Below are 14,231 nucleotides of genomic sequence, written 5' to 3' on the forward strand. Positions count from 1 at the left end.
TAGAATTTTTAAGTTTGTAAAATAATATTTTTGTACTAAATTTTTTTTTTATTGACTCATGAATTATCAAATTTATCTGCAAAGCAATATTGTTTAAGACCAAACCTTATTGTTTCTGAAGATTAAAAATAGTGCGTGGTGCCATTGACTTTGTGTTATTTATGAAGTAAATTTTTTTAAACAAATTTTTCTAAAAAATAGTCAGTTATTAAGGTTTCAGGCAGAATATTTAAACATCAGTTACATGTATAAATGAGATGCTAAATCATTTAACTCTATAAAATAAATATTCTTTTCTTCTGCAGATAGTTAGTTAAAAATAACATGACAGCATTGCCAAAGAGGAAGAGTAAAAATAGTCAAATGTTTTGTCGTGTTGATTTATTCATGGTTAATTAGATATTCATTAATTGGCAGATGACTCGTTGTAATTTCCCAGAACCCCTGGTGTACACACATAATTAAAATCATAATTTTACATTTTTACCATATTTTCCATATCCATTTTTGCCATATTTGATAATTATTACTACATTAATGTTTAAAATTATGCAACATCCCAAAAATAATAGAATATTAGTTCTGGAATGTAGCTCTAAGGAATTACACTTGAGTTTTGTAATTTGGTATATAAAATTAAGATTAAGGGATTGGGGGAGGAACAAATATGAAACAAAAAAAACATCAACATTTAGCAACTTTATGGAATGCAAATTTTAGAGTATCTAACTAAGGTATATTTAAATTTTAATTTAATTAGTATTTTTGTATTTCTTAAAACATTAATGGACTGAATGCAGTTCTTTTGATAGTGTTATTAAAGGAACATCATCACAGTCCAGTCTCTACGCTATGTTCAAAGTCTACGGTTGCATGTCTTATCCCAGTAGACTTGACCTCGTCTTGGCTTTAGCGTAATTTGTAGGTTTTAGCGAATTTCCCATTTAGGGAATAAGCTATTAACGTAGTACTCATGGTAAGACCTGGACCCGGGACTGATTTCCTTTTTAGTTTTTTGGTCCGCCAAAAACAACATCCGTTTAAATTCATATATATACTTTTTACCAATACTTTAAAATTAGATGAAATATAGTGGGGATTAGTGTGTGTATATATATAAATGTTTTATCAGTTAGAAAGCTTCCTATTGATTTTACAAGTTGTAATAATGAAAGGTAGGAGTTGTATTCCACATGTGTGAAAGCTTCTCTTGTCGATGTCGAGGACTGAAGTCTGTTTGTAGAAGACTCAAACTGTGTCATTCGTCAATACTCGGAGTGACAAATGTGAATAAACCATGAGTTGACTCTACAATACTTCAATCACTAACTGTTGTATCGATCAGTAAACAAACTAGGCCTATTATAGGAATCACATTGCCAATTAGGAAATTATAACCTAGTTAAAAAAAAGAATTATTGCTTTAACTTCATTTATTGTTCTTTTGATTTTGTAAATTAAATTGTGTGTTTGTCATTTTTGTTTCTTTACTTGGCGTTTACTAACTGGTCGCTGAAGTTCTAAAGATAATTGATTTTACTAGGAGGCCAAAAAGTCCTTAAGGTCAATGTTTTAAAATTTAGATTGATCAATAAATCAAAGAAAGTTTTTTTAGATTAACAAAAAAAGTTAGTTAAGTACTGCAATTTCATCCAAAAACTAATAAAAGAAATATAGATCATGTAAATTACCTACATTTAAAAAAAAAAACTAAATTTTACTTATACATCCTAAAATTGTATAGCTTAATCCTCTGGTCTCCAAAACTCTAAGAATTTGCGCTATAAAAACAACTCGTAAGTTTAAATATTAATATTGCGGAATATTCTTTAATAGAGGACAGATTTTTTTTATTTAGGGTAAAGAAAGTGGTGTATAGGCCTACCCAGTATGAAATACTTTTAGCGAATTTCCCTATAGGGAAGTAGCTATTACCGTAGGTCTCATGGTAAGACCTAAGCCCGGGACCGATTTACTTTTTCATTTTGATGTCCCCAGAGGCCAAAAACACCATTCGTTCAAATTTTTATATATCTATATATATATATATATATATATGTGTCCATCCGCACGATAACTTGAGTAATTTTTGTCCGATTTTGATAAAATTTGGTTTGAAGGTGTAAGGCGGGATAAACTTGAATGAGTTCGCTAACCAGCATGATCGGACTATGGGAACGGGGGTTTATGGGGGGTTTTATGGGGTAAAAATAGGTTTTTCCCATTTTTGCCTCTAAAAACACAAAATTTCACCATTTCTTTTTAAACCATTTTGTAGAGCTTAAAAAAACAAATAATTTAGTATATTGAAGCGTTATTATGCGCCTAATTGTTACGTAGAAAATTCAAAAAAATTGTAATTTTAAAATTCCCATGTTATTCTTATGGAGAATAATTCGACTGTTGCAGTTTGCTTGTTTATGAACATATTTTGATCGATTTTGGAAAATACTTTTATTTCTTACTAAACTATTATCATTTTATTAAAAAAATCTTTTTTACCCTCCCTGTTGCAGCAAACCTAAGGTACTTGTTAAACTAATTCTATTTAAATAGGAAATAAATGTGCTATTTTTATGGAGGCATTTTAGTGTAAATCCAATCAGGTCAATGGAAATTCGCTTAGTCTGCAGGTTTGCTGCAGCGGGGGTATTTTAACATTCATTTTGTTGGTTTGATTATATCACGACGTCATCTACATCAACAGAATCATAACTCTATGGTAACATGTTAAATATTACCATACAAGGAGCAGAGCATCACATCAGCTTAAGTAGGAAATATGGGTGCAGAGTATGTTCTACTTAAAGGATTATTACAGCTCTTCCAGAATCCTTCAACTTGAATGTTATTTTAAAGTAAAAATTTTAAATATTAAATCAAGAATTTTTCATCAGTCCTTCTCTGGAATATTTTGTTACATTATACTGTTCCTAGGTTTAAAAAATAGTTTCTTCTTCCATTAATATAGGCTGTGTGTACATTTAATTTCTCTGAACTTATTTTAATGGAGATCGCGATTTGTAGCCTTGTTGCTATTATTGATTAATGATTAGGTAATTCTTTGGTTGTTTTTGACAATTGGTCAGTAACTGACACCGGTAGAATTTCATAACATGTTTTATTATATTTCAAATTTGACATTTGTTATCTGTAGGCTATCTAGGAGGTGTTGTAGAACAATTCTCGAAAACATTAGAAAGTGTAGTAACTCGTTTGTAATATTCTAATTTAAATTAAAATTTTTATTCAAACACTACATTTGTTGTGTTATGTTTCACGAGACAACGCACAAACATTTCCATTAGCTCACCACTTGTCCCTGCAGAGTTTGACCTTTTAGGGTTATCAATATTGCATTAGCCTTAAATTATTGAGGAGCCATATAACTTAAACAGAACTGCCAGTTTGGGAACAAGCTGTAGCTGTAAACTTTAGATGAAGAGTCATCAAACTACAACTTAAATTGTGAGGATATAGATGTTTGGTTACACCGATTAGGGTATAGAAAAAAATCCTTCAAGTACTCTCAGAGATACTGCTAATATATGACGTAAAACTGTAAAACGCCCAATTGTCCGAAAGATCAAGTAAAAAAGAGTTTACTTGAAATTGGTACTAGATACCAGAACAGGTACAGTAGTATTAAATGGTAAACCTACATGAGATTTGAAAGTTAAAAATCCAATTTTCTTGAATAAAACTAATCTGTTCATCTTTATTAAAAACAAAACTGGTATAAAAAGATTTAAATATAAGTTGATAACCCTAGTATCGAAATCAGATACATACATCAATCAATTAGGTATATCAATTATTTAAGATGGGGACACCACTATGTGCGTATTTTAACCCAAATATGAGTATAGGACGAGTGTAGGATGAGTGAAGCCATCTTGAAGGCCAACATGTTCCTTGTTTCTGTTTTATGTTTTTTTTTTATTTCTAAAATATATTTTAGCTTATAGTTTTTTTTGACTACACAATCGTTGATATACTTCAATGTTCTCTTGGAGAGGGGTTCAAAATTATTTGAATGGATTAATTTTTCGCAATCATTTCAAGTTACAAGTAATAAGATTATATCAAAAAACCAGTCTCAGTCCTGACTAATGAAACAGCTTAGTAACAAATCTACATAGATCATCTCGCTCCATTTTTACACTCGTCCTCCACTCATATATGGGTTACAATACGCACCTAAGTGGCATCCCCACCTCAATAATTAACTACTGTATTGCTATTTACCAAGTGTTATTTACCAAGCAGTGTTTGTTCTGTTCCAGGGAGGAGATGTCCTACAAGAGACAATATCTGCCAATGTCAGTGATGACACGGTCTTGCTGGAGTTCCAGAGATCTGACGGAACCTTGGTCACACAACTGGTGGACTTTAGACATGTAAGTTACTGTCAAATGTATTGTTAAGTCCTATTTAGTAGCAGTAATAATTCTTCATTTATCAGATCCCTTATTTTGTTAGTTGCAACAAGCTACAGGAAACAGAATGTTTGAAGAAAAAAAAACTTTGGCAGACTGGGAACTCTCTGACATGGTCTGATGTTCTGAAGGTAGTTAGAACAACTCAACAGTTGCATGACTGATTAACAATTTGTACCTCGCACGTGATAAGGGACCTGCCTGCCTCACACTGATATTGATCAAAATGTGAAACCCTTCATTGTACTAACTGTCCGTTTATCTTGTTCCACAAACTGCAGATCAATCTAATGCAGTTTTCATTTCTGATGAAGAAGCTATTTAGTTTCATTTAAACAAAGCTTTTTAAATGTTATTTTGGTAGTATTTTAATTTGGCAAAATGTATACACCATAAGACTAACTCATTTTTATATCGGATTTTGTAAATTATGTAGTTATGTAATTATCGTGTGATTTACAATGAATCGGTACTATGTTTCAGGAGGTGCAGATATTAAAGGCCTTAGTTCTGGGAGAGGAGGAAAGAGGCCAAAGCCAGTATCAGGTCATGTGCTTCGTCAACCACATTGACAAAATGGAGTTTATATCACCTGACGCCATGGCCAAACTAAGACAGGTATAGTGTGAAATGTAGTAAATAAAAATTTTATTTATAATTCAAGCCTATGTATATGTATATTGAACCAATGACAAAAATATTTATGGAGTATATACACCTATAGAATTTTTAACAATGGTGTATTACTATAGAAAAGTTAGCAAGGTTATTTTGGAACTGTCTGGTATGCAAAATCAGTAGTCTGCTAAAAATAATAATGAATTGTACAAGCGGATGATAAAAATAGAGTCTTGCGATGTTGATGTTGAAGTTGTCGAATTGATGGATTATGTAACTGTAAAAATTCTGCAATGCTGGGATTTATTTTTCAGATATAATTATAATATGCAATAAATAGGGCTTAATTTTACATATCACCTGATACATTGATCATAAAAGAAATACATATCAAGCTGGTATGTAGTCCTATCAAGTGTTAAACCTAAACATTTATTCATAAAAGTATATTAATCTTTTAGTAAGCGTTTTGTCAACGTCTCGAATAGTTTGAATATAAAATTTCCTTCAATAAAGCATTGTCATAGTGATGTTCTTTCTCCAGTTGTTATTTTGTCATATGTCTCTCCGCAGAAAAACCCTGGCACAGTGCGGACGCCAGAGGAGGACCGGGGCCGGGAGAACATGACTATGGAGCTGTTTGTAGACGTGGCACGTGCCGGAGTCATCTCTAGACACGTGCCGGTGTTGTGTGCCGAGGCCAGCGATGCTACATACACCCGACGTGCCGACATAGACATGTGGAGTCAGCTACCAGGTGAGACCAACAATTCAATTGGTCAACGTATAAAAGTAAAAACCGGTTAAAATTGAATTTGTTTAACAAGTTATTACTTTGACCGCACTTGAAAAAGATTTCAACAGTTTTGTAAGTGCTTTCAAGCCACATCCTCGTGGTATTTGCTAGCCATTGAAGTATAATAGCTTCTTTTTCAGTGATATACACTGAAAAAATTTTAAAGTAACATTTAATCATAAAGCTAACGAACAATAACATTTACTTTTTAGACCAGACTTTTAGACAGCATAAATATGTGTATTTTTTGTTGGTAGGGTTCTTATTTAAACTTTTTTCTGTCACACATACTTTTAGCAAATGTCTTATATAGGGGATAAGCTATTAAGCTAGATCTCTTAGTAAGACCTACCCCGGGGCTGATTTACTTGTTTTGTTTTGAGGTACCCATAGCCTAAAAACACTATCAGTTATAAATTAAACAAGTTATTACTAGTCATTCTATATACATATAATTACATCTGTTAGCTCGATAACTCGAGTAAAGATAATTCAATTTTTATTAAATTTGGTTCAAACGTTTTATGGAATATGGGGTAGGTTAGTTTCAAATGGGTTTTGTCACTTTAAGTCAGTATATGAACATATTAATCTCTAAATTGTAAACAAGTATAGGCCTAGTTTTAATTTTTGAAACATATTATTATAAATTTTACCGGAACAATTCCATTTACGTTTACATTAGCTTATGCCCTCTTTTTAGATATTTGGAATAATTTAGTTTTTTTAAGTGTTATATTTTTTAAACAAAATTTGTTTACAACTTTATTCAAATGTTCACCAGGTTCCTCTAAAGCGTCGTTGTTGGCAGCAGTGAGAGAATACAACGGTTTGGTGCCTCCACCGCAGAGATGTCTAGAGACCCATGCGCCGTGGCAAGCCTGTACTTGTCACCTGGAGCTGTGCATTGGCTGGTACCCCTGCGGCCTCAAGTACTGCAGGGGGGCCAACCCGCGTACAGCCAACTACAGGTGTGGCATCCGCACGTGTCGCAAGTGTAGTCTCTACCTCTACTACGTCCGTCAGAAGCAACTCTGTCTGTGGGATGAATGACCCTCGTAGTAAATGAACACTTCACCGGTGACTGGTAGTAAATGAACACTTCACCGGTGACTGGTAGTAAATGAACACTTCACCGGTGACTGGTAGTAAATGAACACTTCACTGGTGACTGGACGGTTTTGTACTAGTTTCTGTAGACTTTACCTGTAACTGTGAGGTGAGAAAGAATTTATATTTTTTAGTTTGTAATTTTCTACTGATAATCTCTTCCAGGGCCCTGTGAGAGATGTAGTGATTAAGATTTCAACAAGACTTTGAACAAGTTATATTAGCAAACATTGAATACACATCTAAAATTGTTGAAAATCTATGATTTCAATTGTTTGTGCTTTGTTTTGTAAATAGTCTTAATAAAGCACGAAATAGTTTAAATCATAGATTATACAGTTTTTGATTTGTATTCAATGTTAAATGCTATTAGAAAGCATTAAACGCTGTAATTTTTAAAACTTAAGATTTATGGACTGTTCCAATACGAATTTATGAACAATATTATTTTTGAACAAAATGTTATTCAACGATTACCGAAATGGTCTTTCAAGGTAAATTTTATTTTTGGTCCTAATACACTATTGATATTACTTGCAAGTTTGAGTGTTTGTTTTCTTATAAGAAAATGTATAGTTAACAGTTTCTTGCCATATTGTTCAAATATAATTGAAAGTATGTTTTAATTTTTATCATTGTTAGTTGTACATTATTAGTTGTAAACTTTGAAATACATCTTGTTATATTTACTTTTAACTTGTAGCCCGTGGAGCGAAAGTAATACCTTGAAGGTAATCTGGTAAAAGGGCTAGCTTTGTGGATCAACAGTCGAGTCAGAGATATTCTCCGGTCTGTTACATAAAACATGTTTCATCCGATCGCATTGATCCTCACAGGTCAGCAGATATTTGATCTCATATTTTCCCAAAGACTCCTGACCTTACTAACCCTCCATGAAAAACATTAACATCCCTTTGTATATCATCAATTCATCCCTTAGATTTCCAGCAGTGATTTTATTTACTGGAGTTTTCAGCTTTGCATTTGCTACCCAAAGTGAATGTTGTGAGTAACATGTAAAGGAATTGCAACTTTGATATCTCGGTGTAAGCTTTGTGTGGTTTCTTTTTATTGAGGCAACCATGTTACGTTTAGTTGTAAATTCAAAAAGCAATTGCTGGGTATGTTTCGGTGAAACTTTTCAATGTGGACAAATTTATTCTACAATACGTTCGTGTTTGTTTATTTTAATTTCAGATTGAATTTAGGTACATACAAATAATTGCCTATTGCCATTGTAATCTTAGGATTTACTTTATGAGTTTTTGATATTAAGTATATTATTACTGAATCACATATTGTTTATATATTTTTATGGTAGATTTTATTTTAAAATATCTTTTTGTTATTTTAGTTTCAGACAAAAAAGTAAGTTTAAAAACATTTATTTAATCTTCAATTAGTCAAAGACGAAGTAACTCTAAAAGTAATTGATGTTTAGAAATGACTGGTGTTTGTTGCCTAGCTATTTTGACATCTAACGCAAACAAATTATTGTTACGAAAAAAAAAATGCTGGCATAAATATTTAGTTTTAATTCTTTATCGTAGTATGTGAAGTAAATAATATATTTATCCTTATTGAATACTGTACATTAGAATCTCAATAACAAGTCTTTAAGTGGGATTATCAAATAAGACCTGTTCGTTGTCAATTTTTTTGAGGTTTGCAATATCATGTAATGAAATATAATACTGTATAAAATCGCTGGTATTTGAAAATGACACTTGTTATTGAGAGTCTTTTTGTTGAGGTACCACTGTATTAAAATTGCCCTATCCACACAGAGTTTTATATAAATATTTCATATGTGTATTCCGAACTCGATGGGGCCTTAGCTTTATCTAATATAAGTATTTTCTCGTATTGTTGCTATTCCTCTTTGTAATGCAGTTATAATAATAATTTAATAAGGCTTAGCCTTTTTAAAGTCCTATGTATCGTTTTCAATTTAATTAAACATTATTAATTTAGTTTTTTTAGACTAAGCTTATTTGAGTTTTGTAATAAAAATGTATAAAGTTTAGAGTAAGTTATTGAAACCTATGAATTCTGATATTAACTATGATTTTAACTATCTAGATTTTTATAATAACCTAATACTCTAATTATTATTTTAATGATAAATGATGCTATTTTCGTAATCGTGCGTGCTAATGTCGAAATTTGGTGCTTCTTGTCCCACCTAACAACCTTATCAGTCTTTTTATTTTGATATTATACTATTCATGACATTTCCTGTAACGTTTGAGAACTATAATAGACAAATATTCCTTGCAATAATCTATTATAAATGTGTGTTACAATAAGATACTGCATTAGTTACTTTATTTGTTTAGGAGAATTTTATTCAAAAATCTATTTCCGCCTTAATGTAAAGCATATAAATTATTTGATTTATTTTTTTACTGGAAGAATTATATTTATATACATATTCCTATTATGTAAAAAGCAATAATTGTACTTGTTATTTTGATTTGTAAGGATTTCATTTAAGGAATTATGTTATTTAATGTAATTAGTTCTGAATGTCTTAGTGAAACAAACTATTATAAGGTTTAAACATTCATCTTTTGTGTTGACTTTTGAAAAACTTTGAATTTTAGTTAAATACAATTGTATAATTACATTGTACATCTTTTAAGACTATCAATATTTTTTGGCTCTAATACTGATGTATGTTTGCCATTTCATGTGCCATGCCAGATAATCTTTAAACTCTGGCCAATAGACCTTTCTGTAATTTTTTCCATCTATTAAGGCTGTTTATTTTTTCTCTGAAGCCATTTCCTCTGTGCCATAGTTGCAGCGTGTCCGCTTGGTTCTTGTATACGCCTTAACCCAACTATGTTAGCTGCCTGTATTTATAGCCTTTTTTGTTAACTCCTACCAATTCCTACATTGTATGTGTCTGTAATGCGACTTTTGCGCTCTAGTTTTGTATGAAACTAATAAACTGAAATTTTATGATAAATGTGTCTTGTATTTGATTTTAACTTCCGTATAGGCTAACCTAAATTTTACAAAGCCATAGCCCTGCCATCTTCTTAAAAAGTAAAAAAATTATTTAAAAAAAAATCTTTTTAAGTAGTATTTTAAATAGGTTTAAAATACAAAAAATATTTTAAAATCAAATTTTTTTAACCAACCAAACGTAATTAATATTAAAACCCCTATATTAAACCAAACTAGGTTTTCTAGGTTAAAAATAAACTGTATTTTTCTCCCATCAAAGTACAGCCTTGTTTGAATGTAGTTTTTTGTAAAAAAAAACATAATTTAATCTGAATTAGTGTATTCAAATGTCAAAATAAGCAAAAAAATCTCAAGCCAGAGGTGAAATCCTAACTATTGGGAAAAGCATGGTATAGTTTAATTCCAAAGTAATAAATGACTTCCATGTTTTAATATTCTGTCTTTGGTATCTATTTAGAGCAAATAAGTATTATTGCTTTAATGTTAAATTCATCTAACATCTTTCTGGTTCTCACATCAATATCAATTATCAGTATTCTGAAAAGCTGTTCTGCCATGTCTCTTAGTGTATTGGAGACTGTTTTTGACTTTTCTACTTTAATTTAAGCTGTAAAGTATTTTGATGAAACCCATTATATTTTGAAAGGTAACTCAAACTTGAGATCACAAACAGAAATTGTTTGCTAATAATCATTCTCAGATATTTCCAAACAGTCTCTATGGCATTAATTTACAGCTGACCTGACAATATAATGAATTTACCATGACACCTTTTATTTTACAAGTACTAGTCATCAAAGAGTTTTAATAATGGCTATCTAGTTTTAAAAATGATGGCTGGTATGATCCTATAGTGTTTATATGATCACCCAATCAGTTAAAAAATACCTCCTGCAACCAGAGACTTCTATTCAATACAAAATCCTTAAAAATTGAGTCATCAAGGGATATAAGATTCTTATAATCCAATAATTTATCCTTAAAATCGTGGATGAAATAAGTTTATCGAGGTGAAACACTACTCAAGAATATTTGTAATCTGTTCTGACACAATCTAGATATACGTTTCAAAGCAAAGTCGGATAAAAACTTGGATCACAGAACATGTCAGCAACATTCGCCGATGAAGTGGAACACTGATATAACTTCAGCTGCTGAACCAACTTGTGGTCTCCTTACCCTTACTTTGATTGGCATTGTCGACAAAAGTTTGTAAAATTCTTTGAGAAAATCCCTCTAATCATAACAATTTGTTTAGGTATACAATAATACCGTGTTTGAAAATAATCAATGACCATATTAATCTTTGGGTTCATCTATGAAGTAAAAAAGATAATTCTCTTAGCTGAAAACTAATGAACTAAATTATACACTAAAAATCCGAACAATTGATAAATTCACCTCCCCCCACACAAATTATAAATTCTTGTTTGAAAATATGCATTTTAGGCACCACAAGAAACTTAATAATTATATTTGCAATGGTGTCCAAAGCAATCAACTACCCGTACAATAACCCAGTAGGGTCTACGGTGTAGATAGCAGCATCAAATATTTAGGTACAATCAGCCCAACTGAGCTTGTTATTAGTTGGCAGCTTCTCATACCGAGTTGGACTAATTGGCTTAGGCTAAGAGAGAACAACACCTTGTTTCTAGTTTCACACTGAACCCGATTAAAAGTTTGTCAAGAAAAACCCAGGATATTCATGGAAGAAACGCTGAAATGATAAAAAATATGTAACATTAGATTGCTCCGTTAATAAGCGTAAATACAAATGAATGTGTACAAAAACGTGGATTCTTTTTAAGGGCAAAATTTTCAACAGTTGAAACCCATAAAAACAAGACAAGTTCGAAGAGAATGAATTTAAATATGCTATAATGACAGTGATTCTAAAAATACACAGTTTAAGTTATCTCAAAACATTAAAGTGAATTGAGTGAAGTTAATGGGCTTAGATATTGATGATAGTGTTTTAATTTTAACAGAACGACATTAGCATTTTATCACAATTAAGCAGTAAAATCTACATAAAACGCCACGTGCTGAGTTTACGTAATGGTTTCTCTTGTCACTTTAGTTACAAGTTTAATGTAATGTTGCTTCCTGACTTGACGGAATTCGCCTTTATATCTGTAGAGCTTCAGTTACATCTAGCTTGAAGATGAATTGTTACAGTTTCAATTGTGTCCCTAATAAACTTGCAATAGAAACTATATTAGGTACTTAATTTAAATCTCTTTTGTAATTTTGCTCACAATGAAGATATAATATGATTTTAGTTTGGCAAAATACATTTTTAGCGGGGATGCATTTACTGCAGGCCTACGATATGGCCTAGAATTTAGGCGATTTTTTTACTGTTACAGAAAAACAAAAACTATTATTAAATCTTTGTATATGACATCTGTAAAACTATAAATAATTTTATTATTTGTTGTTGTTTATAATTTTTTTGACCCATTGACCGTGAATAATATTTTCCATTTTTTTAAAATCTTGATTTCTTTTTTAACCTGTCGTGAAATCTTAAATCAAACATTTGATTTCTTACGAAGCAAAATAAATCAAATGAATGTGTGTCTGTACATACATACAAATTCATAAGAAAGGCATTTTAACCTGCGCATTGGTAGACTGCAAACATTTCTTCTAGTTCAAATATTGGATAATCAATTATAAAAAATCTTAACTATAGTTATTTGTGTAACTAGTGTGCGTAGTGGCACTTTGCATCGCGTTACACATTCTACCATTCCTACTGTTACTATAAAGTATATAAATAATTAGTCTTTTAATTTTAAACACTATACAACACTTTTTTAGGTTAGGAAATCCAGGCATACGAAATTGGAAACGCTGCACCAGCTGATCGTAGTCGTAATATCTTTAAATGTTCCCAATTTATTTTCAAGCGTACACGTATTACGTAGCTAGTAAAAGGACACTGTTTTGTGTCGTTTGGTTGGAATACTGGAGTCCGGCAAAAAATGAGTGCAGCAGTAAATGTATCAATGCTGCACTTGGCATACTGTAATCAGTGCAAGGAAGTGACTGTAGGAAAAAATATTACCTCTGACACAACATCGTGATCAACTGGAAAACAAACAAAAATTACAATGGAAATACGAGAACCATATTAGCGCATCGTTGAAGATATCAATCATTTTTAATCGCCATTTTCATGTCGTGTGCATGAAGGAGATAGAATATTACAGTGGCATTGTTAAGTAATGAACAACAATGTTAAGTAATGGTGGTTTAGTCTGTAATTAAAAGAGCAAAGTATTATATTCCACCAGATGTAAGGGCCGAATGTTAAACCTTGCTGAAAATGACAAGCTGCGAACTTCCTGAATAAAGTTTGACACTAAGACTAAATTAAAAACTTTTTATCCTCTCCTTACATTTATACCTGAATTTTGGAATGCCTTTATCAAGGTCGGGTGAAAACTATTTAAATTATTTTACCTCCTATACAAAAGTTTAATGGAATTGGTACTGTATAGTTTTCGTGCATATTTCAAATTATTTTAAAATATTTTGGAAATTAATAGGGTTTATTTCATGTGTATAACTTAATTGGCATTTGATAAATTAGCACTTTTTAATTTACCTTCTTTCATAACTCCATACATAGAAACACCAGAATATAGTGCATTTAGAATTATGATACGTTTTCTGAACCTTCAAATAACATTTTAATATTTTTAAATGATACAGTGTCTTTTTGAATTTATATAAAAAAATAGATTTCATTAACTAAAGTAACTGAAATGAGATTGCATTATATTTATTATTTGCCATAAAAAACTGAAATGTTTACAAAAAGGTACCTAAGGTGATATAAAAATCAAATTAAAAATTATTGATTTAATAGCTGTACTGCCAAAACTAAAATTGTCCCTTAAATATTTGCTTGAGTTTAGTTTTATTCCTCTAAGAAACTGTTACTTACAGCATAAAAATCTACTTGATAAAAACACGAGTTAAACAGTTATTAATTTGCTATATTAGTTGAATTTTGCTATGTATATTCTTAAGCCCATGTATATATTATATGCATATATTATTATTCATATATTATTTATATATGCCAGCTCATGACAAGTTACTTGCCAATTGTTGGCAGAGCAGTAAATGAAAAGTTACCATTTGCCAACGTCTGGTGGTGAGACGCTGGCTGTTGGCCAAATAAGAGCTTTTGGCTGACCTGATACTTTTATTGCGGCTTTCAGCTCTTTTTGATGGAAACTTTCAATCGAAAAGAATTTCAGATTTTAAAGAGT

The 14,231-nt window shown here is 31.1% G+C and overlaps 1 protein-coding gene across 2 annotated transcripts in view; it reads left to right on the top strand.

Annotated features, from left to right (window-relative positions):
- Window positions 1-14,231, top strand: part of LOC128987373 (out at first protein-like) — a 29,926-nt gene that overhangs the window by 13,176 nt on the left and 2,519 nt on the right. The window contains exons 2-5 of one of the 2 annotated variants that reach the window (XR_008490233.1): window positions 4,287-4,400; window positions 4,923-5,057; window positions 5,631-5,814; window positions 6,638-7,134. Coding sequence is in view for 1 of the 2 variants with exons in the window: in XM_054408190.1 (XP_054264165.1) it covers window positions 4,287-4,400; window positions 4,923-5,057; window positions 5,631-5,814; window positions 6,638-6,906 (702 nt within the window). In the remaining variant the exon portion in view is untranslated. Of the gene's footprint in view, window positions 1-4,286; window positions 4,401-4,922; window positions 5,058-5,630; window positions 5,815-6,637; window positions 7,183-14,231 lie in introns of those variants that run through there. The other variant, XM_054408190.1, reaches the window with a different exon arrangement.

The sequence above is a fragment of the Macrosteles quadrilineatus genome, unplaced genomic scaffold (assembly GCF_028750875.1).
Source record: "Macrosteles quadrilineatus isolate MER2022 unplaced genomic scaffold, UCM_ALF_1.0 Scaffold_2__2_contigs__length_208266976, whole genome shotgun sequence".
Classification (NCBI taxonomy): Eukaryota; Metazoa; Arthropoda; class Insecta; order Hemiptera; family Cicadellidae; genus Macrosteles; species Macrosteles quadrilineatus.